The sequence below is a fragment of the Ambystoma mexicanum genome, chromosome 9 (assembly GCF_040938575.1).
Source record: "Ambystoma mexicanum isolate Mex_15411 chromosome 9, UKY_AmexF1_1, whole genome shotgun sequence".
Classification (NCBI taxonomy): Eukaryota; Metazoa; Chordata; class Amphibia; order Caudata; family Ambystomatidae; genus Ambystoma; species Ambystoma mexicanum.
Window position 1 is genome coordinate 216,419,960 of NC_090931.1, and position 27,647 is coordinate 216,447,606.

The following is a 27,647-nucleotide window of genomic DNA, read 5'->3' on the forward strand; positions in this document are numbered from 1 at the left end:
TGTACCTCTGCCTCTTAATCCAGTGCAGGATACTATGCAAGTATTCCTACCACTTAGACCCACCCCCTGTAAGAGTAGAGTTCTTCAGCAGACTGTTTAGGAGCTTGATCTTTGTCCACTTTTTCAGGCTTCCTGGGCACGCTTGTCTTCAGGTGCTGTGATTGTCTCTTCATGGTAACCTCCACTAAGGTCCTGTTCTGTAGTGGTGCGTCCTGTTAATGTCTAGTCCCACACCCCAGCATAAGCCCTATCCCAAACGTTTTATAATCGGATCTTATTGGCTGCCTCCACCATGGCCCATCTTTCTGTACAAGTGTTTGTGTTTCAAGGAGCTTTGTTGAGTGGTTCATTGGTTCTTGTCTGAGCTGCTCCTGGGCTGCTTTTGGCTGCAATGCTCTTGAAGAGCCGCTGTAGTGTGACTGATGATGGAGGTCTTGACAAGCTTCTCCTGCCCCTTTAATCCATGCCATTCCAGCAGCCTGAGAAGCGCCACCTGCCTGTTGCTGAAAGCCGCACCGTTCCATTCTTGGTTCTTTGGACATGCCTGCTTTGTCGCGCAGCGCCGCGCGTTCAGGTTTGCTTTCCCGGTTAGGGTGATGGGGAAAGGTGGTGAACTGGAATATACAGCCTGTCAGTCTTCATTTCCCTCTCCAGGCGCTGCTAGAGATGGGGGAAATGGAAATAGCATTTCTGTTGCCCGAGTTGCCTGATGCAGGCCGGCCATCCTCACAACCACTTACAGCTGCTTGAGTGGGCGGCTGATGTGTGTGGGCGGAGAGTGCAGTCAGCTTGCAATGCTGGATTCTAAAGGGAATATCGCCCTTTATAAATAAATCTGACAGTATGCAGTCATAACCAGCTTTCCCCATTTTCTAGTGTCAATTTGTAGCACCAGCTCCATTTTTCCTTTGATTTGGAACTTTTCATTATTTGAGCGCACTCTACCAGAGAGGGTTGCGTTGTCACAGCGCCATCAATGACTTTGAGCTGCTTTCAATAACCCTTGTATAATTACCAGCTGAGGAAAGCCATCGAATTAAATTAACTCTTGTCATTGAAAATGAATGTTCCATAGTCCACCCACAATCCGAATGCACCCGCTTCATACTGCATGAAACTGTTGATCAAATGCATTCGACCAAACTGTTGCAGGGCGGTCTGCCACTTGTTTGTCCTGATATTTTAGACTGGCTGCCACAATCAGTCAGCACTGCCAGGTAGGGTTGCTGGGAGTTGTAGTCCAAAACCTCTGCACAGTGCCTGAAATGAAAGGTCAAGAATGTGTGGCGAGTTCTTGATGATTAACAAAAAATCTAGGGTAGAATTTATCATATACATTTCTTGTTCATAAACGCATGTTCACACGCTACGCACCTATGAAAAAGGGCCACGTAAGAGAACGGAACGCAGGAAGGTTCCTACCTCAGTGAAGGGCCCTAGAACAATGAAGAACCTTTGAGCTATGAGGGACATGCCCATGATGCAGAGGCGTATCCAGGATTTTCTAACAAGTGGGGTCTGAAGCTAATAGTTGGGCCCACTGCAGCCAGTCAGGCCCTACCCTGTCTACGCCTCTGATGTCTGCCATCAGGGTGGGGATTGAGGGTGAAGAACAAGTGAGTACAGAGCAGACTCATGTTGCTGCCGTGAGGGGAGCGGGAGCCCAGGAATTCAAAAGCAATGATACGTGGGGAGAGGCCAAAGAGGGAGGGTTTATGGTGAGGATACAACCACATCCGTGTCGTAGGGGGAGAAACCCTGAGCCACTTGGTTTGCAAGTAAAAAGATGAGCCGTGAAGGGAAAAGATGCCCTAGTGGGTGTGCCATCAAAGGATGAAATGTCTATTGGGTCAAAACGGTAGGGGGAGGGTTTAGACTAGACGTGGGTTGGATGAAAACCTGAGTGGAGTAAATGGATAAGTTTCTGGATGAAGTCTGGCAAAAAGATAAAAGGTGTGGCTAGCCAGCAGGTTGGGTGCTAAACTGAAAAGGGGCAAACGTTGCAGGCTAGAGATGAGGGTTGGATGGTTCAAGTGTAGAGGATAGAGGCTGGGGGGGAGGTGGTTGTTGGCTTGTTGCGTGTGGTAGTTCTTAAATGGATTGGCAGAGGTTTGGGCACATAATTGGTGCTACTGACCCGCTCAGTCCCACACACATGCTATGTATACTCTACCTTAAACCTGCAGCTCTACCTTAAGCTTTCAGGAATACTGGGAAAAGAGGAGCGGTATAAGACATCTAATTACCGGTGTAAGACGTCTAATTTGCAATGTATTCTTATTAGAATTCTGGTATGAAGCCTGTCGGTGTCTGGGAGTCTGTTTTGCGTGGATTGAGCTGCTGCATAATTTTTGGTGATGCATCATAACATGGACTAATGGAACCTGTTGATGCCCTGGCTACATGGCTACATGTACACAAACCATCCTGCTTCCGTCTGGCTTCTCATGTGTACTGTTGGGTCATTTTCCAGGAGTCTAGTTCTTTGAGGTGCATTTTAAGAAACTTCAGTGGAATTTGGACACCTTTGTGATGGACCTTGCTCACCTCGTTTATGTGAAGGCGAGCAGTTAAATCCGATACTCCAAGTGATCTTCTTTTACAGAAGGGATCTGGAAAGCATTTATCAGAAAATGTAAATGTTTCTTTCAAATGCTAACCAAGAGCCATGACCCTTTTCAAGCCATAAAGTGGTGCAACTCATGGCATCTTACTTGTTGTATCACGTGATGGAATGGGGGTTAACCGGCAAATGAGTCTTCTGAATGAATTTGCTCCAAGCACTGACATCCAGTTGGAGCAGGGATGTGCAGCCTGTAGCTCTCCAGATGTTTCAGACTACAGTTCCCCTGATCCCTCATTGCCTTTACTGGTTATGGCTCATGGGAGTTGTAGTCCAAAACATCTGAAAAGGTAAAGGTGGCAGACCCCTAAGTTGGAGGACAGAAGTGCTCTACCATATAGACTGCGATTTATGGCAAAAAGTTCAAAATAAAAAGGTTCAGGTTATTTAGAATTGTGTTTTTCTTCCAAATTGATCTTACCATTGTCTCGAATCTCCTCTGGATGGCTGGTTTCCCTCAGATAGTGCCATGAAGCCCCTTAGGGTGATGGTTTGAGCTATTTAAAATGCACACAATAAAGTTATACGTTCTGTTCACCTAAAGGGAGCCTACTTTAAAAATAAAATCATGCTCACAGGAGGCACGCCCATGGACTATTTTTTGATTATTTAAGGGACTTTGGTATAGTCACCTTAAGATTCCTAGTCATCCAGACGTGCACCCCATGCTCACTGTGCTCAGAAAGGCACTGCTCCACCTCACTGAGACCGAACATGGCTGAAACACGTGTATGGGGCTGCTGTTGCTACTCTTGTTCAGAAGGGAATTGCCATAGCATTTCAGTGCTGCACTGGCCATGTGGGTGGGGCAAAGACTGATAAGCAAATGGCTATTGCCTATCTGTGAAAGCTAAAGTGTGGCTGTGGACTCTCGTGGGTACCATCCCAAACGGGTCAATGGGCAGGGGTTCGTTCCCGCAGAGGGGTGCCCATGGACTATTTTTTTTGGTTACTTTAAAAGTAAAGTTGCTTCAAATGTTGACAAAATCCATTATGCCATGTTCGTTCCAAGATAAGCGGTCTGTCCAACCAATTAAGGCAGCCTTGTTTCCTATACACTGTAATGATGGACCACCTAGTCGTCGATGTGAATGTTGTTGAGTAGGGAGTGTGGCATTATATTGGACAGTTTTTTACTCTCCAGCTTCATCATGTACACCAGTATATTATGTGCTCTATGATGTGACCTCTGAAGAAAATGGTCCTGATGAAGCAAACATGAAACATTGGCTCCGAGACAGTTGTGCAGATTCATTGTCTAAAAGTGTCAAAATATTGTGTTCTGCAGCAGTATTCGGCAGCTACTAATAGAATGTTAGACACGGTTTTTAGTTTTTGCTCTTTATCTTCAGGTCCACTTGTATATCAGAGACCTTAAGTGCCACAGGAGGGGTTGTATGCAGAAGGCCTGAGGGAGCATAGTGCAGGGATCATACAGGGAAGGTATTTCAAGGCTTTCCCAATGCTACGTGAATCTCCAATTGGCATGGTCCAGCTTTTAAATTTAGTTGTTTGGGGCTGCCTTTATTTTTCAGTGATGTGATGATTTAATTTGTCAACTTAATTAAAAGCCAGAACATTTAATTGGAAATCTAGATCAGTCCTGCATATTTGATAAGTCATACACATCTAAAAAATCCATATGGAGTCAAAATATTTGTATTTTGTAGACCTGGAAGTGACGGGCTAGTGAGTCGGGTGGGCAGGAGATCGTACCCCGCTGTGAATGAGGTTGCCCTATTTTAGTAGAATGAATGTTTGTACTAGCCAGTTTTCACATGTCTAAATGAATATCCTAAATCAATTTCAATTCTACATGACCACTATCTTGGGTTTTTCTCCAGAAGAATCATTCAGAGTTTCCATCACACTTCTGGTTGCCAGTGACTCGTTATGCTATGCAAATGGTACTTGATGTTGGAGATGCATTGCTGTGGGAGTGGCGTGCAGAGAGTTCTCCTTCTCGACCAGTCAACTACCTACGTTGTGGTTGACCATCTGATCCTGATGAAGGCTTATAGTTGTCCCGATAGAGGTCAAATAAGGAGTTTTTCCCATTTGTGCTTGTAACACAATGAGATTTTCTGGCAATCATATTTGCATGTTTACCAGCAATTCTCTTCAGGGCTCGTAAAATCTACTAGCCCACTAGCATTGGCAAGTAGTTTTTATGAAGGACGTGTACCATTTGCATGATGCTCGACCTTGCTGGCAAGTATGGGGATGTTGGAAACCTATTTTTCATTCAATTGCAGTAAATGGCAAATAAAGGTTTCACTGTAGATTCTTGACCTCATTAGACCAAATATGAGGTGCGCTTTTGGTGACATGCACCATTTTATAAAAAGCACTGGTAAATATTTTGTCACCAGTCCCGTTAGGGCAAATGCATTTCTCTTAGGTAGAGTATGTAAACTAAGGAACTCGCCTTGCAGGTCAAGTGAGATTTTTAAGAATTTGCAAGGTCTACTGGATGGCACATCCTCTCCCCTTTTCAAGCGTTGAAGCGAAGGTATGAGAAAAAGCAATTGCATGCTATATAGGTGAATTCATGTTTGAGAAAGCAATGTGCACGAGACTCTGTGGTCATGGATGTCAAATGGCATTGAGAAACTAGATACAATCGTAGCTTCTTGTTGAACACAGAAAATGATGCAGAGTGAGTGGCAGGTTCCCTCCTGCAGGAACGTGGAAACAAGGATTTTTGTCTCCTTGGGAATTGGTGGGCCGTTGTTGCTGCATTTGAACAGTTAACAGTCACCAAAATTTTTCAAACAATATGGCGCGGGACACGTTCAAGTTATATGGTACTTGCCAGGGATGGGTCCACATTCAAGTTATAAGGTACTTGCCAAGCAATCGCCCTAATTTGTAAATGGAAGTGCCACCACACATGTCCTATCTGTAGTATCCGGTCATTGGGCTAAGCGAGGATAGCATTGGCAATCTCCTTTGCCACATGCACTAAACTTATGTGGGTGTTTGGGCTAGTATTGTGCGGCTTCCTTGGCAATTTATTGTATGAAATGGATGCAGGACGGAGCCTCGAATTTAGAACACATTGTTTGCAGTGTCTTCATTGCATAAAATGTGTGTGTGATCCTGCGTGACTGGGATTTACAATGGACCAACCTAACCAGGAAGCAAATGAGCTCTGCACAGGAAAGCATGGAGGTGGGATGGAGGTGGGATGAAGGTGGTGTGCCAAGGGGAAAGAGTTAGAAATAAAGAGGGGCAGGTCTCATCTCTGTGCCTCTGTCTGCTTTTCTGACAAAATTGGGAATGCACAAAAACAGCAGCCACTGTAATAAGTAATCTATAAGAACTAAAAGTGAGGCAATAGTTTGCCATTCAATGTATAGCCATTAACGCCATCTTGGTGGAAAAGTTGCCATTGGCTACAATGGAAAGGGACATGTTTTCCCCCCACCAGCATGGCGTCCCGGGCTGTCCGTTTCTGGTGCATCGTTGGCTTTCTAGCTCGTTGAGAAGTCTGTGGTGATGCCTGAGAGGAAAGTACTGTGTCCGGAAAACGACAGGTCTTGTGTTTTAATGGGAGGCCATGCCCATCTGCTTCGCATAGTAAAACTTAAAGCACTGTTTAACAATTTCCCCATTCCAAATATGGGTTCTGGCTTCCGAGCGGCCATTTCCTTAACAAGTCAATTTGTATTTGCCCGCTCATGTGCTGCCATCCGCACAGATGCGCAGACCAACTCGTGACAGAAAAAAAAAATTTGAGGAAAAAATAAAATACTCCTCAGGTGCCAGGAAGCGGTCTGTCGCCTTGTTACCACTGAGCCATGTGCACACTCTACCCTTGCTTTAATGAGCGCAGGCTTTCTGCCCGAGTGCAGCCATTAATTGCATGGTATGCACCGCAGTGATTAACGCGCAGGTACATGCACCGCCAGGAGATCGAGCATAAACGGATAAGCTGTTGGATGCAGCGCGAGGTCGACCCACTTCAACGTCACTGGCTTGCACCTTTTTTTTTTTCTTCTCGTTTTGCATATTGTACATGAGAAAATCAGCACGTTCAGCCAAGTGTTTCGTGATTTGATTTTCTGGGGCATTAACTGCACCCGTTTGCCGCGTTTCTCAGCGTGGTGCTCGCTGGCGGGCCTGTTAAAGGGTTTCCGCACGGCCTGGTGTGGATGGCTGTGCCTGGTTATTGATGGCTGCCGCCATAAATCACAGGTAACTGATTCAGCAGCGACCTGCCACCTGCAGGCCGCGATTTCATGCAGCGCCAATTGTAAAATGTGGTGGAAAACGGTGCTGCGTGAGGCAGGTAAAGCAACTTTACGCACAGACCTGCTACAGCACTCCTTGCACGCAGAGGCTTTGCTAGGGGGTGCCTGAGGGGGCCATAGTCCCAGATCTTTTCCAGACCTGCTACAGCACTCCTTGCACGCAGAGGCTTTGCTAGGGGGTGCCTGAGGGGGCCATAGTCCCAGATCTTTTCCAGACCTGCTACAGCACTCCTTGCACGCAGAGGCTTTGCTAGGGGGTGCCTGAGGGGGCCATAGTCCCAGATCTTTTCCAGACCTGCTACAGCACTACTTGCACGCAGAGGCTTTGCTAGGGTGTGCCTGAGGGGGCTATAGTCCCGGATCTTTTCCAGACCTGCTACAGCACTACTTGCACGCAGAGGCGTTGCTAGGGGCCGGCTGAGGGGGGCTATAGTCCCAGATCTTTTCCAGACCTGCTACAGCACACCTTGCACGCAGAGGCTTTGCTAGGGGGTGCCTGAGGGGGCTATAGTCCCGGATCTTTTCCAGACCTGCTACAGCACTATTTGCACGCAGAGGCGTTGCTAGGGGATATCTGAGGGGGCTATAGTCCCGGGTCTTTTCCAGACCTGCTACAGCACTACTTGCACGCAGAGGCGTTGCTAGGGGGTACCTGAGGGGGCTATAGTCCCGGATCTTTTCCAGACCTGCTACAGCACTACTTGCACAGAAGATCCGACTTTGACAAATCAGCCCCACCGACAAAAAAGTAAAACGTTAATGGCAAATGGTGCTTTTTACGGCACTTTGGACCATTGATATTTATAAAAAATAACTGCAGTGTGCACTAAACGCACTGAATTATCCCGCTTTACCCCCCAAAATTTCCCCCACTGACTTCGGGGACAGTGTCCGGGCCTTTCAACTTTCAGTCGCGGTCCCCAGCAACTGTCGTCCTGCTACCAGTTCAGTCGTATAACAAGGCACTATATTCCTTTCAATATCACTTTTGCTCTGGGGCTTAAAATGTGTGCTTTGCAGCACTCTTAGAAGCTGCGTTTGCTGGGGCTCTTCCGGCTGTCCCTTCCCTCAGGGTATACAGAAGTGTTATTTTACAGGAGCAGTTGGACGTTATCCTGCCAGTTCCTGCCCCCTCACCTCTGTCATACTGGAATAGTCGAAGAAAAGCAATAAATGGGACCCCCTGCATTCTCATGCCGCGTCAAGTGTATGAGAGGCGTTACGCACTTAGCCTTACAGAATGTATCCTTGCACTAGAAGTGTGGAAGGATGTTGCATGAAAGAATGTTACATGGACGGATGTCACCTGCCAAGATGTCAAAATGCATCAATGAATATTATGCACGGACGTTGAAGTGAAATCTGACGAGGACAAAGTGATGTCATAAAGAACATATATGAACCTATGCTGAAACGTTATGAAAATACTTAGAAGTAATGATGTAACTGAAGCTCTAGAGTAACGTACCTAAAGCTCAAGTAATCATGGATCTGAAAATTAAGTAATGTACTGATCAATAACTGTAAATACGCAGTAACGCATGATAGAAAGAACATGTAGAAGCTTGCTATAGAGGAATATATAATGTGGCAAGGACGACTATAGTAGGACAATGGACACTGGCCCACGCTGAAACTAACCAAGCTACCTTAGACAGGCAGAGCCTGTAGAATCAGGAGTCGCAGAACCGCTCTGTGTGCAGTGCTGATTATGAGTCAAGTTTGGCCCAGAGTCAAGGATACTATATTTAAAGGATAAGCACAGAGCAAGGAGGAGTACGTGGCTAAGCCCTGAATGTGGGACATTCTTCATAGATGGACAAAGAAAACATCTGAGAGCCAAACTGCTGTCAATTAAAAGTATACAAAGTTCATGTGTGATGGTGAGCAAGTCTCTAGAGGCCAAGGGGAGCAGCAGCACCTTGCATAATTAAATCAAATGGCAGTAAATAGAAGTCTGAAATGGACACATACATGGTCTCTTCACACGTGACTTGGAAGTCGAAAACAAAGGCTATTTATTAGAGCCTTAAGCTAAGATAGTGGTGTGCTTGCACTCCCTCGACCTTGTTGCCTGTTCTCTGACCTGGAACATTCAACTACAAACTGAAGACTTTGGCTTATGGCCTACCGATGAGCGATGGTCTAAATGGAAAAATGGCGAGTAGTCTGATGGGATTCAAGCACCTAGGTTCTGTTTCACGTACATGCTGCTAAAGAGCAAGGTTTGGGTCGCATGCCAACCAATCAGTGGGCTTGGGGGACAACCTAACATCCAATGTTGCCGTGGCCGATCCACTGTTTGTCCTCTATAATTAGTACTGTACATTTTTAGATGTAGTGTAAGGCATGCCCTACAGATAAGGGTTCGCCAATGATGTACTAATCCTTATGTTATAGAAGTAGATATGTTCCCCTTAACCAATCCCTTCTTTTGATAGGTTTTGTATGTTGCCACACAGTGACATCATAGATGACGCATATTGGGGTTTAAGACCTTTATATAATCAAGCTGATGTGCGAGTGTGCATGCCTCAGTCTGATGTCTGCAAGATCACTGTACTTTATTAAATTGATAATAAAGTAGTACTTTGCCATATTATTTGAGTCTATTTTTTTTAGATTTTTGTAAAAAAAAAAATGTCAAAGTGGATCTGAGATTCTTACTATAATTCTATCTAGCACAAGACGCTTCAAGGTGCTAGAGCACGTTATCACCTCATTGCCTTCTAACTTGGTTTCCTCATCACATCAGCCACTTGCTGACAAAGTATGCATAGGATTTCATTGGGCAGTTAGTGTTTTGGCTCCTTGCTGGATGTCCCATGATAATAGGCATCTATTAACCCAAGAATGTATTTCTTTGTCTCCATTTTAATGCAAGCACCCCACAGGTGCCTCAGACAGTTTTCTGCTGTAACTTTGGGGGGCGGAGGGGGTGTAGCACAACCAACCTGTGGAAATGGGCCTCACATCTTGAGCCAGCCCAGCCCACTGTGCGGTCTAGTTTTGCCTTTGGGCGTTGCCCAATGGACAGTGATAATGTGTTATATAAATAGCACATTTGTCGAGGCATTTTTCATAGTATATATGTACATACAATGTCACCCAACTGAAATTGTTACTAATTTGTCAACCTTGAAAGGATGAAGGGCTGTGTTGGCCTTGCCAGGATTCAAACCTGCGGCCTGCAGATCACAGCAGTGAGTGCTCAACCTGATAACTTACCAGCTACTGGTATGAGGCAGCACTGGTACCTTATCAAGCTGTCCAACACAGATTCTATGCATAGCTCCACCAACCACACATACTCTTCCACTCAACACTGAGCTTGGCATGCAAACCCATCACAACTGCTTTGCTCAGTTTACTTATTGATGTATAAAGGACCGCTCTACTGATCTTTCTTGCTAGCACCCAACCATTGGCTATGCTTCGTTTTCTGACCTCCCTATGCATGAAACGGTCTCGTGTTCATGATCCGCAGCCGTTGCACTTGGAACATACTAAATTGTCAAATATCAGATACTTGCCCTATACCATGGTCATCCTAAACGGAGCCATGTATTCGGTGCTGGGTCTGTCATGCAGAACTCACGAAAGATCCCACTTATCGGTCACCACACAATACTTCTGCTATTCTCTTGCAGGTCTGCCATTATGAAATACTGCACCCTGCCTATAGTTGGTGTCAATCGGAAACCCTGCTATCATAACCTTACAGCTGCGTATTTGCATTCTGCCTAGAGCTGCATATCCTCCCCATCTGGAAACCACATTCTAGGGCATGGGCCAGCGTTTTGCTATTACAGAACAGGTGTATTTGTAGAGCGCATTTTCACCGCAAAGGGCATATTGCTGCTATTGACAGATGTTTGTTACCCAACTTAATGGTACTCATTTTATCAACGTCAAAAGGATGATGGGCTGAGTGGACCTGCTGGGATTTGAAGCTGTGGTCATGAGGTTAAAAGGAAGCCCCTGTAGGAGGCATTAGTCCACTGAGCCACGGACCCAGATGTAGAGCATTCAATTCATGGGTCTTCGAAGGTCAATAATGCGTCTGAACAGCTCCAAAAACCCTTTAAAATACAATGTGAAAGACACCGCAATTTTAGGACCCTGGCCTCCCACAAATCTTTGGGTTACAATAAAGCAGGGCACACAAAGTTTTTTTTAGAGTAACATAATAGAGGGGCAATACTCTTGTTTGTGGACCAAGTGCCATGTATTTTGCCAGGAGAGCCTGGAAGCGGACAGTGGGGTCAGGTGGAGACAACACTTTATTCCTGCCCCACCAATCAAGTACTAGGAAGACACCTGTGGGGAGGAGTCTGGCGAAAGAGGCAGAGGAATACCTCAATGGCTCCCTCCCAGAGATGGAGAGAATACCAGAAGTTAGTGCAGGTATGGCTAAGACCCCACTTGGCTCCCCAGTGGCCAATACTACCTTGCCTTGCAAGAAGAAGCGGGGAAAACCTAAGTCACCACCCTGGAATGTTCTTGGCAAGCGTCCATAGACCAGGTGACTCGTTTCCCACCGAAAGGGGAAAGGAAGGAGTCCAAGGGGCCTCACCAGGACGGCACAAGGATGCAAATGGAAGGGGGAGCGCTTCGTGACTGATGAAGAAACCTGATGTATCCCCTCCGGGGTGGTGGGAGGATTTGTTCATCAATCCACAGGTCCTAAAAGAATTACTCAAAACAAGTTCACCAGATCCATGCACCCCACCCAGCCCAAAGGCTGTCCAGGATGAAGGCCGCAGTTACCAAAACAGCATCGTGTCCAGGAGACCATCCATGATCCAAAAATCAAGTTGCAAAAGAATTGCTAGACTGCAAGAATGGAATTTCGAACATTAATCAAACCTCGGGAGAAATCCTGCCAAACACTACTCCAGGGTAATTCGCCTTAGTTAGGCCCTCCCACCTTCAAGAGTGCATTCTCTATTCTTGCTACGGGGCTTGTGTGCATCACACAGCTCCCATGCTCTGGTGAGGTGTTGCATCCGAGTCAAGCCTGAGGGGGTGTATTGTCCACTGAACCCTGCATGCTCTGGAGTTCCACGGCATGCACCAGGGACACCAGAACAGTCCCATAATGTGGCTCACGATACGGGGTGATTGGACACCGAGGGGAGAGGGTGGTTGGAAAGGGGAATCAAACAGGACTCTAATGGAGTGGTGGAGAGCTCTGCTATTAATGAGTAAAGGCTGAGAGGCAGTGCCTGAAATGCATATGGAAGACGCTTGAGTGCAGTGATCTGTAGAGACATGGGTTCACATAGACGGGGGGCATAGTCTCATTGGACTGGTCCTTCTATCTGGATGTAAGGCCCTGAAAGTTATGGTCCAGGGTGCAGTCAAATGCGCCGTCCAGGCTCAAGGTAAGGCCAGGTTCCATATGGTTGGTTTGTAGAAGCACTAAAATGCTGCTAGCTTTCACCTTCGGTTCCAGCAGTAATGCAGCAGTAACGCAGCAGCTTTAGGGTGTACATGCATTGCTGAGTTTATTGGGGGTGTTTGGTGACGGTTGGAATACCTAATGTCCCAAACTATTCTGCGCAATGTCAACTAAATCCCAAATGTACAGCCAATCCCGATATATTCTTTGCCTTGCCCTCCCCAATCCGATTTAGTTTATTGGTTATAGAATAAAGACTGGCTATTTTTAAGCCTTGGCTCTTGATGGCCCATCATTTCAAGCTCAATTTGAACACATCTTTGCTTTGAATGTTGCTGCAATGTTCCCTCTCCACCAGAGGGCAGTTCATGACTGGGGCAGTTCCGTCATTCAGACCTAGTGGTCTGAATAAGACCATGGTTCCAGAATGGTGAAGTTTAAAGGTGAGCGTGACTGACTTGCCGTTCTGATTTCCCAGCACTCCATTGCGCAAAGTATGTCCTGCACGTCATCCACCTAGCCCAGGGGTCTGCAGCCTTTGCATCTCCAGATGTGTTGGACGAAAACTCCCATTAGCCCTAGCTATGGTAGTTATTGGTGAGGGATCGTGGGAACTGTAGTCCGAAACCATAGAGAACTGTAGGTTGACTAGCCCTGACGAGGTGGAGAACTGACTATTCCCCAGCTGCAGTATTTCCATTCAAGCAGGGGTCCTGCCAACGCTTGAGAAATGGTTGACTCTGCATTTGATTTCCTGTCTTGTGAGTTTCCCTGGCTTGGCTAGAAGTGGAAGTACAATGAGTGGGCTACAAAGGGAATAATGTTCCCAACACATGTATGCCATCCATGTTTCCTCTTGGTGCAAGCCGGGCTTAAACTGTCCAAGCAAGCTTCTAAGAGCTTGAGTAACTACGTTGTGGCATTTGTAACATGAACCGAATATTTGACTCTTGACACTGATGGCTCCTTGGCAACTACTCCTGCTCCAAAGCCATTTTATGACCCTATTTACTATTACAACTCCAGCCCTAGAATATTTGGTGAAAGTGCTTGACGTTCTTGGAAGTGCACATTTGAAGAAATGTCACCCCCTGGCGACCTTGTTTCAGGTGATTTTATCACTGGATACCGGCTAATCCTGCTCATGCAGTGTGGTGGCTTTCTAGCCTGGCATAAAGTTTGTGACCCATTCGTGCAGGGATCTGCAACCACTTGACTCTCCAGATATTTTGGACTGCAACTTCCATCAGCTCTAGCCAGCTAACTCAATGGTGAGGAATCATGGGTGTCGTAGTGTGAATCATCTAGATTGCCGCGGCTTGTCGACCGCCTAGAATGAGTGGTTTTGGCTTTAGTCGTCCCTTGACAATGTAGAGAAAAATGGCAAGCGCTGAATAAGGATTCAGGGGATGGCAACCTGCATGAAGGATTCAGGGGATGGCAACCTGCATGAAGGATTCAGGGGATGGCAACCTGCACAGCATGTTGCTTAGCGTGGGGCCCTCCCCACCAAACCGGACCTTTCCCACCCAACAGTCAGTTATGCAGTGTCGAACGGGCCCTCAGTACCGTGTATTCTGCCCATCAGACACCAAAAAACCATCTCTTTAAACTGCTTTTCATGGTTGGTGAGTGACCACTTTCATCTTCCGGTGTGACCTGTCCATGCACAATTGGTTTTAAATGAAATACTGGCCTATTTGAAAATTCAGATTTTCCATAATAACGTTTAGGGAAGTCAAGATTCTATGCGCCTCTGGCCTTCACATACAACCTCTGCTTCTTGCCAGCCCAGTAGGGCACCGGTTATTACAGGCGCGATTGCACTTAGCATGGGTGTAGCCAAAAGTGCCGAAAAAGTAAATTGCCCTAAAAGCAAATCTCCTGCAAAATGCATGCAGCAGGCATGCTGTAGAGGAGAGTAGTGCATTAAAATGCGCAGATCGTGCTCTGCTGTCCCATGGGGAGGTTTACCACTACATTTGAAATTAGCAGTCTAAATTGCTTAAAACGAGTGCATAGATTTCTCCGTCCTGCGTTATGCCGCGTGGGGGCGAATGATTTCCCCCTTAGCTTGAGCGAGTGCAAAGATCAACGCCAGTCTTGCCGAATATATTTCATTAAAAGCACTGGCCATCGGTTGCTGCTTGTATTCAAGTGTTTGCGCTGCCCCTCCTCCCGTAGCCTGTCCCATCTTCACGAGCATTAAATCTTCGATCAGCCCAATTGACCTATGTTTATGTACTGATAGGAATTCCTAGAGAGCCACCGGTTTCACGGAGAACCCATTTAAAGACCCAAGGAAGTCGGCATGCAGTCTGTAGGGATGCACCAGACTTCAGCCCAGGGTCGGGTTGCAGGATCCGAGCTTATGTAAGGAACCCATGGGGGCTTTTTGACAGTCCAAGAACCTTCGTTTGTCCCCTTTGAGCAAGACCAGGACCCACGTTGTGTAAAGCATCACGTATCATTCTCCGCACCCTTGGCCAAACGACCCCTGAATGCTTTGGTCCCTGCTGCTTAGATATCCTTGCAATAGGCAGAGTGGAGACCGAGCCCTGCTCCGGTGAAGGGCCATGGCAACCGGTGTGGTGCTGCACCATTTGGTTTCCATTAGTGTATACTCCTACAAACCCTCTCCTAGGAACTTCAAAAATAAAGCTTTTACTATACAGTTCAATTTGAAAGTATTGCGGAAGGAATTATTCTTCACCATGCGGCCACTGCACCCAACCAAAGCTATCCAATTTATGTTTAGGGTAAAGAGTCGGCAGGAACTGGTTGTGCGAGATTAGAGGGGGCACATGTGTCCTCTGTATTTGAGGGTTGCCAAATAATTGCTGTTGATGCTCCTACTTGTATTTGGCACAAGTAGGAGCTTCAACACCAATTATTTGGCAACCCTCAAATGCAGAGGCCAAGTGTTTGAGGGCTGCAAAGCTTAATAAAGGACTAGGCAGGGGGTTGTGGTATTGGCTAAATTGATACCACAAGACCAGAGTTTTTTTTTTTAACACTTTATTTTCTTGTCTTCAACAAATCATCAAAGCATTACAAAAATAACATTAAAAAAATAATATACAGGCTTTAGGTTATCATCAACTTTAACATTTTAGAAATATAAACAAGTAATATATCAAACAAAACTAACAAATTTACCGAACATCCAAAAACCTAGCCTAAAGTATGACCGACACTGCACTTAAGACCAACATATAAACAAGACGGAACGATGCACCGCCTCACGATCGACTCCCTTCCCCCTTACAGATTTCTAAGTTTCATACTCCACACTCTAATCTATCACCTATAAAGTTAATTGAACGGTCCCCACAAGACCAGAGTTCTGATCCCTGCGTCTCTAGGAAAGCGTTTGATCCTGATTAAGTCACGTAGCCATTGTTTGCTTATTTGACTAGTGTGGAATCTGTAAAGTCCAGCATAATTGCCAGCAGTGAGCACTGTATAAAATAGGGGCCTCGTTACGTGTATGGAGGCAGCCATGCCCTTAATAAGGGCATGGCTGCCTCCATACCGGGCTCCAATACCGGGTTCTGTGAATGAGGAGTTACCGGGTCATTCCGACCTTGGAGGACCTGGTTATTCCTCATGCACAAAACCATTCCCATTTGAGCCCCCACAGGGCTCAAATGGGAATGGGATGGAGCTAATACCAACCTGATAATAACGGGCCTGTTATTAGCTCCTTGGTCTCCTCGCGGGACCCGGAAGGATGTCTGGTTTTACCAGACGTCTGTTCCGGGTCCCGCTAGGGGACCTCGTAATCGGGCATCCTGTAATGAATGGGACCGCCAGGGTCGTAATGAGGCCCTAGGTCCATTTCCTTTGAAGTGCTTGCATGTGCACACTGCTCTCTGCGCCCCTGCATAGCGAGTTGAGTGTGTTCACCTGATCACCCTGCTAGGTGCCACACAAGTCCCATGAAACAAGAATATGGGGAACTAAACATCTACTTTTGGTTGCACTGTTGATAATGCCGTATGGATGGAGGAGTGGGGCGGGGGGTGGGGGCTGCTTTTTGTGGTGGCATGCATGTGGTATAGCTAGTTCTTTCAGACCTCGCTCTGTCTGTGGTGGACTCTGTTACCCCTCGGGTACCGCAGGAAGGGTGTGTTTTGGGTGCGAGGGGCTACGAGCCTCATGTTGGACACTCGTGACCTCCCTGTTGAAGCGACACTCCCTGCTCAAGTTGGAGATCCCCAATGGCCAGTTCACATCGGACTAACCCGCGCATTCTTCTGAAACATTTGCAAATTCCTAATTAAAAAGCATTTTAAATGCAAAATGTGTGCACAAGCGCTGGCTTGATTTGCTTGGAGGGTGCGGGTGGACAGATTTCTAGGGAGTCCCATTGGAAAGTATAGGGGCTTTTAGTGCAGATGGCTTTTTTCTAGGGGGTCATTTGGTAGCTACATTTGGGGCCTGCTGTGTATTTTGAGTTTGTATATTGTGCCTGGGTGATGCCTGCATGGCGTGCAAGATCTCTAACCGGGCAGAATGTTTTATGAACTGTCTTTTTCTCCCCTCTTCTCCCCGCACCCCACCATCCCGACAGACAAGCCCAGAGTGATGCTATCCGTGGCCTACCCGCAGGGGCTCACGAGAGAGGGCGAGATGCTGCAGCTCACGTGCACGGTCCTGGGGAAGCCCATGTAAGTTCTGTTTACACTAGCATGCATCTTCTGTCTGCATTGGGACATAACTCTTGTCACAGGGCCGACTGTAAAAGAAGAGGGTAGCACATTGCCCAGTTCTGCTCTTCCTGGTGAGGGTTCCAGTTTTGGGGTAAGTCGATGGCTCCTGGGCCGTGCAGAGCAAGGGCAGAGGTACCCTTTTTCCACCAGGCTGTGATGGATGAGGTTGCATGGCCATGAAAAGCTAAGCCTTTTAACTGCAAACACTTTGCACTCTTTCTTCTCTTTGCTACATGATCAAAATTTGCCAACAGCACCACATCTTCGCAATCTCCCCCTTCAAGTACCCTGTCCCCCTCACCTTCCCATCTTGGTTGTGGCACCTGCCTCTCCTATATAAAGGTTGGTGGTATTTCTCAGTCCCCCGTTTCCCCCATTAAATCCATACAGATGTCCTTTCCGTAAACACCGCTTTACCTTCCTATTTAGCATCCCATTTTTCTTGACTTCCTTCCCCTTTGCTCTTTAAGTTGGCCCACATCGTGGATTTGTTGCACTGCCTGATTTTTTGTGAGATCAGCAGCTGGGCAGCCCTGGCTTTCTTCTTTCAGAGGGCAGCAGTTCTGCCACAATGGCAAAGAAAACTCTCCACGTTCTGATTATGTTCCTCCTGTGCAATGTAGTCTTTTATCGCATCTCACTTGGTACCATTAGAACCGGCCAAATCCTCCTTGGTGGGATTTCTTCTCGCCACCGACTGTCTTAATCCAGCCTGTGACCCGATCTGTACTTTTCCACTATTGTGACCTTTCGAGCAAAGGCCTTCAGAATCCTTTAACAGCTAGTCTCCTCGCCTTGGTCAAGGTACCCACGGTTGCCATGGTCCGGGGACTACAGGATACCAATGATTGCCCCTTGGAGTTTGTCGCATGTGCAGAACTTCATGGCATTCACCTTGGCGGGTCAGGAGTGATGTTTCTGAATACCCATTGTGGTTTCTACATCCGTGGCTAGTGTTCTTATGCCCTCTCTGCATGAATTGCTGGAGGTGCTTGCCCAAAACACACAGCCCGTCTTATCCGAGGTGAACCTTGAGATACTTGAGATAGAGGCCAGGCCGTCACTTGACTCTGGATGCCTTTTGAACCTCGCCTTCCCTTATTGCTATAAAATTGAGTTTCCCCAAAGACCCGAAGGACCACCCAAGGCTACCAGTAAAAGGCATAAGATACACTGATATACCTTAGACATGCTACCCCTCACCAACAGCTTGAGTTGATGCAAGTGCAATAGAAGGTGGCACATGGAGGCCAAACCAAAGGATAGACTAATACAGCCATCTAATGTTTCATGCAGCAGGGCTGCTCACCCAACACCCCGGCCCCCAGTGTTCCTCTACACACACTATTTGTGTAGTTATGGGAACACGTGTCTAGTTCTGTTATGAGCACACAGTTCAGACGTTCTTGTCGCATGTGAATCGAGGAAGGGGTGGAAGTGTACTAGGTGGACGCTGCTATTCTGTTCCTGTTTCCAGGTTCCTGCAGCGCTCGTTCCTTTTCTAAACTGTTTCCAGGCATGATCCCTTGCTCTTTACTCTTTAAGGGAGAGCATGTCATGATCCCCAGGAATCTATGGGATCTCCTGGGGGAGGTGTGAATAAGTTGGGGGTGGGGGCTTGCCTGCTTTCCCCCTTCCCTTGATGGATCTTACAGTAGTGAACTCATTGTGGTTTGGGTCCCCCTTGCCTTTAATGCATATACAAATGGCAAAAGGGGGGTCTCTGCAGACATGGCAAAGGGTCTGCACTCTGATATGCGTCATGGACACACATTATGTGGGCTTTAACTCCCATCTTCCATAGCCATCCTGATCAGTGGTGGAAGATCATGCTACTGTTAATTTCTACTCGAGAGACCAGGACTGTGTACCTGCAGGTCATCCACATTCAAGAGTGCCACAAGACCCCTTTGCCACATTGAACTTGTTGCACACGTTTTTAATTTGATCTATAAATGACAATTTCCAACATTAAAAAGCATACTATTTAAAACAGTCTTTCCACTGTTACATGTGCAATGACACAAACATTATGATCCTTTGGTCAAACACATCTGACTTTTTGGAACTTGCCCAATGTTCTCCTTGAGGGAACGCGTCTATCTTTGTGACCATTTTTTACATGCTTTCTATTCAGACTAATGGTTGCGCTCTGACCTAATCTGATGTACACCTGTCCCTCAACATGTTTCGGTTCATGCAATTTTTTTACTTTAGAACTTTCATCCGGTGCAATGTTGTATATTTTCCATGGTGTGCCATCACCATTCGAAACTGTTTGATTCCCTGTGCAGTGTACGTGCCCCTGCGTCCCAAATAACATTTGAGTTTGAGATTTATATTTTTAATTTAGTTTCAATTTTCTGTCTTATTTCACAATTAAATTCTTCTTAAAAGAACCCTCTTCTTTGTGGAAGGCCTACGATGTACACACCACACAGAATCACGCCGTTCCAATTTGCAATGCAATCATCCACAAAGGGCCACACCTTATTAATAGACTGTTTGTTATTACTACAAACATCAATTGTGAAACACTGAACTGTTGAAAAACAGGAGTGCCATTAGTGTTATGCTCTACGAGCACCTGCAGAATAACCCGTTCTCCTTGTGCAACTCTTCCTTTGTGTAACGCGTCGTATGCCTTTTTAGTTGTCTGTGTTTACAAACTGTTCCATCCACTTACTGAGAAACAACCACCCGTCCCCATTTCAATCTTAATACAAAACAGTGGCTTTGTCATTTGGATCACAGATTTGCTGCACTCCAGCGTGTTTCCTAGGCTTTGTCGACTGGTTTCAATGGCCTTAACCAATTATGGCCATCTTGGTCAGGACCGTCTTCTATTCATATAGTGTAACAATGTCACTTCGAAAAGTGCATGTACCCCATCGCCAATTCATAATGGATACGGTGGTACTTGCTAGCTGGTTTCTTTTCCACGGACTGGGCTGTGTGTGTAGCCTGCACTGTGAGAGGACACTGATGGAACCCACATCTGCAATCAGTGGAACAGCTGTCCTGGTCCGCCGTGAGTCTAAGTTTATTTGAGTGTTTGCCCAGTACGCCGGCAGAATTCTGCTTCCATCTTGTCTGGCCTCTAGACATAAAATGTGTTTGTCCAGGACATGGCTTGTGCTGGTCGCTTACTTCTATTCATGGCGGAGGTGCAGGCATTTCTGTCCCTCTAGGGAAAATCAAATGAACCCAGTTTAATTTCCTAATAACGACTGTTGGCACAACACACATTTATTAGTTATTATGCAGTTTGACAAGCATTGAACACCTTTATAAATATAACCTTTTGATATAACACAAAGGAAGGGGCACACACATTACAGGGTATTTGTGTGGTAGTCCGACAAAAGAAAACATATTTCAAAGAATTAATGCACGTTTAAGCAACATTCTTGAGTTTGGAAATGACTTTTTTTTTCTATGAAAGTGTAAGATGTATATTTGGGAAACAATAGTGTACCCAGCATGTAGGAAGCCTGATTTTAAGAGTGATGGCCCACACTCCAATGATAGTCATGGGCCATTGATTCCAATGGTGTCCATTTCAGGGCAGAAGAAATAAAACAGGCTGAGCAGACAAGTTCTGTAAATGCGCAATTGATGGCTGGGGAAAGGAGCACAGCGCAGATTAGGTCACCGAACCCCCAGCATCCCTCGGCGAAGCTCAGTAAAGCCTGGTCAGGGCTGAGTCATGCCTTGTCTGAGATCCGCGGAGACTTCTGATGCAGGATCCCAGACCCGATGAGAGCCGGCCCATTGACAAGTGCTGCCCCTGTCCCCACATTCCCACAGGTTGTGGTCATTTTTAGCATCAGAATAACCCTAGAACTCATTTCCTTAATGCACATTTGCTTGCTATAGAACGTTTACAGCAATGCTCAAATCTAGTGGTCATGTGGCCACATGCTGCGTGTGACACTTTTAGTCCTGGCATTTCTGCCATCGGTTCTCTGCCTTCTGTGACCTGTCGTTTTTTTTCTTTCGTACTCCAAAGCATGGAGTCCACAAATCCCACTATGTGAAGTTCTTTTGGCAAAGGTGGCCAAACTGGCTGAAGGTGGCACTTATGACATGAGGGCCATTTTGCAGTTACACAAAAAAGTTAGAACACGTTTCTTCTGTAAACAGTAGTCTGAGCTTAAACGAGTTTAATCATAGCTTTCTCACCCTAGTATCAATCGCCAACTCTCCAGAAGCATTCTAATTTGTCTACCTGAGCTTGGCCATCTCTGTGAAGACTTTTTTGGCCAAATGCACACACGCATCCTAATCGTACCCCATGGCCTCCAATACTCTGGACTTCGGTTGTCTGGGGGTGTTTCCACTAACCGCACATTGAAACTATAATGGTAAAAGGTGCTAGGCAAAGACAAGTACAATCGAATTGAATGTATTTAGAGAACTGCTTGACACGCAATGATCACTGTAGTCAAATGATTCCCTACACACCCAGGTAGCTGATGGCCTTTAAGCTAGGAAGGTCCTTTGCTGGGAGGAATGTAAATATTCCAGCATAGAAACGAGTGTGCGCCCCCTCTGTGCCCACCAGCAACCTTTTACGGTTTGAGGAGGTCGCAGAAAAAGAAAAATACACTAAGTGTTTTGAGGGTGAACGCCCACACACCCGATGCCCATGTCCTCACAGAAGCCCCAGCTGCCTGGTGATATTTAAATTGTGTAAATCCTCCGCTTTTTTGCCCTCTTACTTTCCTCCTGCTCCTCCATCTCTAAATGTACCCATGCAGGATAGTTCCAGATGAAGGGGCGCTGTTGCCTGTAAACTTGATGGCAGGTGGAGGCGAAGAATAGGACTTCATGAATGATAGTTGATTTCCAGCCTGCACCCCAACCCCCCCCCCCCACTTCCCTCCCTGCTGCTTTTTCATTCAACCACACCCCCTTCGTCCTTCTCGCCCTCTTAGGGACGTGAAGCTTAATGGCATCGGTTCCGGGCAGAGGGGTTACTTTTATAAACGTTTGTGCAGGAATCGGCCATGTTCCATGACTGCTGAAATTCCATGAGATGCTTTGTAGGATGTCCCTAGCGCCCCCCACCGGTTGAAGGAATAAGCACACCGCTGGACAGCAGTGCCCTCTCCATGGTGCTGAAGTCAGGCCGCTGCGGCTGCTTGAGGTGCGGGCTGTGGAGGGTGTTGCAACGCTCCGCTGATGGCGTTACCTCCCACCCGCGCCCGAATGCCTTGTCTTGCTGCAGGATGGCCTTGTGTAACCTCCTTTGTGGTGGGCGTTATCTCTAATTGAGGGGGTGCCCTATACTAAACGGGACGGGGTTAGACAAGATGGCGGGAGGGTGGAGTGACACACAGCCTCCTGGGTACGATGTTGTAACATAGTGTCTTTTGCTTTGAACTTTGCAATGTATCCGGGTAAGAGTGCTTGGGAACACGCTGTAATCCGAGTTGTTGTGCCCACGGTAATGCTGACTTTTGCCCCTTTTCTTAAATTTCCCGACCTTTCCCTTTTCATTATCTCCTTCCCGCCTTTGCTCTTTATTTTCATCCCTTTTCATTTCTGTTCCCACTTGTCCTGCTCTCTGTTGCCCCGTTCTCCTGCTGTAATCGTGCCATCCGTCCTCCTTTCCGCTCATTTTCCTTCCCTTGTTCTGTGCACCCTATACTATTCTGCTTTGTTTACTTTCCTTGCTGTCCGTTCTATTCTTTCTGATAACCTTTCATTCGGCCCTATCTTAACCTCTGGTTCTATTTAATACCAATCTCGTGTATGTCCTTGGTTCGTCCTCTCCCTCTTTCTGTCCTCTCCCTTCTCCTCTGTCCTCTGGCCTCTCCCTCCTCCTCCTGTCTTCTGGCCTCTCTCTGCTCCTCTCCTCTGGCCTCTCCCCCTTTCTCTGGCCTCTCCCCCCTCCTCCTCCTGGCCTCTGGCCTCTCCCTCCTCCTCCTCCTGGCCTCTGGCCTCTCCCTCCTCCTCCTCCTGGCCTCTGGCCTCTCCCTCCTCCTCCTGTCCTCTGGCCTCTCCCTCCTCCTCCTGTCCTCTGGCCTCTCCCTCCTCCTCCTGGCCTCTGGCCTCTCCCTCCTGTCTTCTGGCCTCTCCCTCCTCCTCCTGTCCTCTGGCCTCTCCCTCCTCCTGTCCCCTGTCCTCGCCCTCTTCCTACCGTTCTCTCGCCCTCCCTCTTCGTGTCTCTCTTCTGTTGTCTCTCTCTCGTCATTTCGTGCACTGGTTCTCTGTATTACCCTTTCCCCGCTCTACGCTGCCGCCCTGCGTTGCATGTCGCTTGTCTACCTGTTGCGTGCATACTTTCGGCCTCCAACCTCACCCCCGTCTTCTCCTTAAAGGCCTGAGAAGATCAGGTGGCTGCGGCTGGAGGACAGTCTCCCGGAACACGCCATACTGCTGGGCGCCAATCTTCTGATCAACAACCTCAGCAAAACCGATAATGGAACCTATCGCTGTGAAGCGTCGAACAAGGTGGGGACGTCGTCTGCGGACTACATGCTCTTTGTATACGGTACGTGGAAGTTGAGGGTGGTGGCCAAGTGCGCATCTGACTTGAGAGCCAGATGCTGGCACACACCGGAGGCTATGCTCTTTCTTTAAATTTGCCTTTTCAAAAAGTGTTGTTCATGCATAAGGGTATGTTTGGAACCACCCTTTTCAAGGGAATGCCACTAGATTCAACCCTGGGCTCTAAGCCTTGTGTTCAGCTGTTTGGGCCCGTGTGAGGCTTCACAGATTGACGGATCAGGCGCAATGCACTTCGCTGGAGGACGCAACTACTTCTTGTCAAAGTGAATGTTATATAATGGAACGTGGACCTCGCCAGTACATTGGTCATCACGATAAGCAGGGGTCTGCAACCTTTGGTGCTCGAGACGTCTTACAGCTCCAATAGGACATAGTCGGTGAGGGGTCTTGGGAGCTATAGAGAACCTCTGGAGAGCCACCGGTTGCAAACCCATAACCCTAAGGAATATCACCAAATATTGGCCATGCTGTTTTTCCACGCTCCGCCTCTTCCCATCAGCCTCCCCACCATTCAGGTCCTTCTTGGCAGACTCGCCCTGATCTTTTCACACGTAACCAGGATAAGGTCAAGTATATTGCTCAGCCTTTTCGACTTGTAACCTCAGTTGTTTTTGCATTGCTTTGGCCAATGTGTTGTGAACATTCAAATGTGCTTTACCTTCGGTCTTCCATTCCCTAACTTTAAAGAAACATAATGGTGCATACATCAAATGTTTTCTGCACCACTGCTTTTGCATTGTAAGTACAGTGCATAAACCTCTGTGCTCCAAAAAGTGTCTGGAATCGGAATAAAACATCTAGGACCTGGTGCATGTTTACATGCTTTTGCCACAAGTATTGCGGTTTTAAGATGGCTGCTGGTCTCTCGCCGCAAGGTTCCTCTGCACGGGGTAGGCATTGACTGTATATTTTTGAGGGTGCATGCATATTGCTAGTCTTAAAGTTTGATCTGCGTGCCGTCTTCGGGAGTGCATTTTTGCTTTGCAAGTCTCAATGTACAATTGTCAATAGTGTTTCAATAACGCATACTGGGGCCTTTAGGCATGAGTTATTAACTTGGAGGTGGTTAAGGGTAGGATTTAAAGAGTTGTCGCTGCCGCAAGGCTTCCTTCCTGAACCGTTGTACTCAACCATCATTTTCGCTAGGGTTTCTGAGGGTCCTTCATCCTCTCTCCCTAAGCCAGTTTCCACAAATCTTCATGTCGGTGGCATTTGCATGGTTAATAAGACGGATCCACTTTGGATCCGTTAGGACGTTTGTGGCCAGATATGTTCACGTCTCATCAGCCTGGAGCTTCAACTCATGGTGCAAAGTCTGTCCGGAGAGAAGACGTTACGACATATTGCTGGACGATCCCACAGTTCATCTGGGACCATCGGGGGGACTCCACGGATTGAAGAGAGGAACGGAAGATGCCACACTGCAGACCCCACGGGTTTGGAGAGGATGTGGTGCAGTAAGCCAAAAGCAGACTTCCTGTTTCAAGATAGCTGGCAGTCAATCAAAGGCTCAGAGGGCAACCACAAGGAAACTGGCCATTCCCTTTGCACTCTAGGAGGCTGACCAATCAGAAAGCTTGGAAGAGGACCAGAGGCAGAATATCCACTACCGAGTCACTCTGTGTGCAAACTACTGGTGAAAGGCCTACTAGGTTTGGTCGGAGGTAGTCCAGCAAGGAAGAGCTGACCAGTATGGTGAAAACACCACACGGGGACCTGTGCACTAGCTGCAAGCCGACATTTGCAAGTTGCGTCTGCTGGTGAGGAGATGTTCTTCCTTGGACGAGAGAGCTGCATAACATCGTGAAGTAGCCTGCAAATGTTACTGGGCTGAAGACCAGTGAGGACTGAATCCTTGGTATTGTTGAAATGTGAGCTGGGCCTTACGTCCCTGGGTGCTGGAAGTAGTGAGCTGGGCCTTACGTCCCTGGGTGCTGGAAGTAGTGAGCTGGGCCCTGCGTCCCTGGGCGCTGGTGGTAGTGAGCTGGGCCCTGCGTCCCTGGGCGCTGGTGGTAGTGAGCTGGGCCCTGCGTCCCTGGGTGCTGGTGGTAGTGAGCTGGGCCCTGCGTCCCTGGAAGGGTTGATTACTAATAGCTGGCCTAGCTAGCACTGTACTCCTGAGACTGAGAACCAAGAAGCGTTTTAGGTGCAATATCGGAGACTGTACCTAAATCAGACATCCAGACGGGGTCAAGTAATGTTATTTTATGTTTGGTGGTATTTGTATAGCACCTACTGCCACTGGTATGGCCTTGAAGTGCTGTAAGTATCATTTTAGATCAGAGTCCCTGGGTGCACTTTAGATAAATCCCTTTGAGCTGTTTTTACTTTGACTGCTTAGAGATGGGAAACACTGTTTCAGTTGTATATATGAACCCTTTGCATCTACAACATTTATCACATTATAGAACTGTTCCAGAATACACATTGACAGTGCCACACCACCAAGCATTCTCATGGGGATAGACTCCCTCTGTCGTAAAAGGGCAAACCTATTGGTAGAACATGGTATGGTCACCGCCAATCTACCCCTATTATGCCCCACAATTCCCCATCAACCCATGTATGTGTGTAAAGCCATAGTGTTATCCGCTACTGAGACGAGGAAGAGTCAAGACTACCCAAGTAAGAACTGTGACACAAATTGGGTCGAGGAGTTGCAGAGCTATGAAGATTGCTAACAAACCTACGTGAGCATTCCAGTTGTCCACCAAGGGCCACTACTAAGACCAAAATACAAACCCAAGGCGGACTGGTTTTGTGATGAAGCCATCCCTGGAGGAGCCACAAGCTGGGAAGTGATTTGGTGTGAAAGACGGAAGCTGACCGGGATGCTGGCAAGATGGTCGCCATGGCCCTAGACAGTCTGACTTTGAAGGACCGACCCAGAAAGCTGGTGAAGTAGAAGTTCGTCCAAGCGAAGAACCCGGATCACGCAGTCAAATTCAGACGTGCAATGTGTGAGGGCCAAAGGCTGCAGAGCCACGGCGGTACACCAGAAGGCAAAGGAAGCCACCGAAAGAAACCACAGGAGAAAGAGACCAACCGCAGCATGCTAACGTTGCTGGGATGGTTGGTGGGGCACAAGAGATTCAGGGTAGAATCGGGAGACCGATCAAAACCCATAAAGCGGAGAAAAAAAGGGAACTACTGGGGGTAAATAAAGATTGTGATTTGAATGCCAAACCTAAAAGCAGAGAAATGGGGCCTGGGACCCACACCCATGAAAGAGCAGTACAGACCATCTTCTGTGTGGCAGTACTTGGCAGCAGAGTGAACCAAGGGTGCCCAAATCTGCAAACTGGGAAGCCTGGGTCTGGAACCCTAAAAAAAAAGACAAAGTGTTGAGTAGTGACACCAAAGTGAGAGGGGCCAGGGGAAGGGAGTCATTCTCCTGATAACCAAAGCTGAAGAGACCTTCTGATATAGTGTTAAAAGATAAGCAGTGCCTGCCAAAGAGAAGGGCAGCAATTGTGTCTTGAGTGGAGGATAATTGTAACCTGGATGAAGTCATTTCCCCCCCCCCCCCCAAGAAGTCAAAGCCTGGAGGTGAACGTGTATCCCCAGTCCAGAAGAAAGAAGTCCTTCCCCTGGACCAAGATGGTCTACTTTAGTTTTAAGTGTAAGGGACGAAGTATGGTTTTGACCCGTGACGTTGGACTATTTAAATTACCAGGACATTCTGACACACATTAGAATGTTTGTTAAGGCAGGGAAACCCATCTTGGAGATGGGGAAAGTGAGGGTTTTCGTAATTTTCTTGGCTAATAGAAGCCTAGAACAATCCACATACCACCTGCGTGTCAGCCCACTCCACCTGCACCCCTACAATTCCATCTACTCTTCTGTAGGTCAACACCCCGTGCCACCACCTCCTTTCCCAGTCCACTGGAATGCCCTCCTCTGACCATCAAAGCCAAATTCATAACAATGATGGGGGGGGGGGCGGCGTGTGTCCTGCCAACCTCTCAAACTTCCTATCCAAACTAACCACCAAAGCCCTCTGACTTCTGTTATTTGTAAATGTATTTATACAGACATCGGGTTGTCAGTGTTAAACATGTCGTTGGTTTGTCTCCATTCGTACCCCTTCAGCACCTGAATTCAACAATTTTCTTCTACAAAGGCCC

At 47.2% G+C, this 27,647-nt stretch overlaps 1 protein-coding gene across 4 annotated transcripts in view; it reads left to right on the forward strand.

Annotated features, from left to right (window-relative positions):
- CADM1 (cell adhesion molecule 1) overlaps positions 1-27,647 on the forward strand; it is a 770,283-nt gene that overhangs the window by 657,560 nt on the left and 85,076 nt on the right. For all 4 annotated transcript variants that reach the window (XM_069614504.1, XM_069614505.1, XM_069614506.1 and 1 more), the window contains exons 7-8: positions 16,860-16,956; positions 23,328-23,500. In XM_069614504.1, the coding sequence (XP_069470605.1) occupies positions 16,860-16,956; positions 23,328-23,500 (270 nt within the window). The remainder of the gene's footprint in view (positions 1-16,859; positions 16,957-23,327; positions 23,501-27,647) is intronic.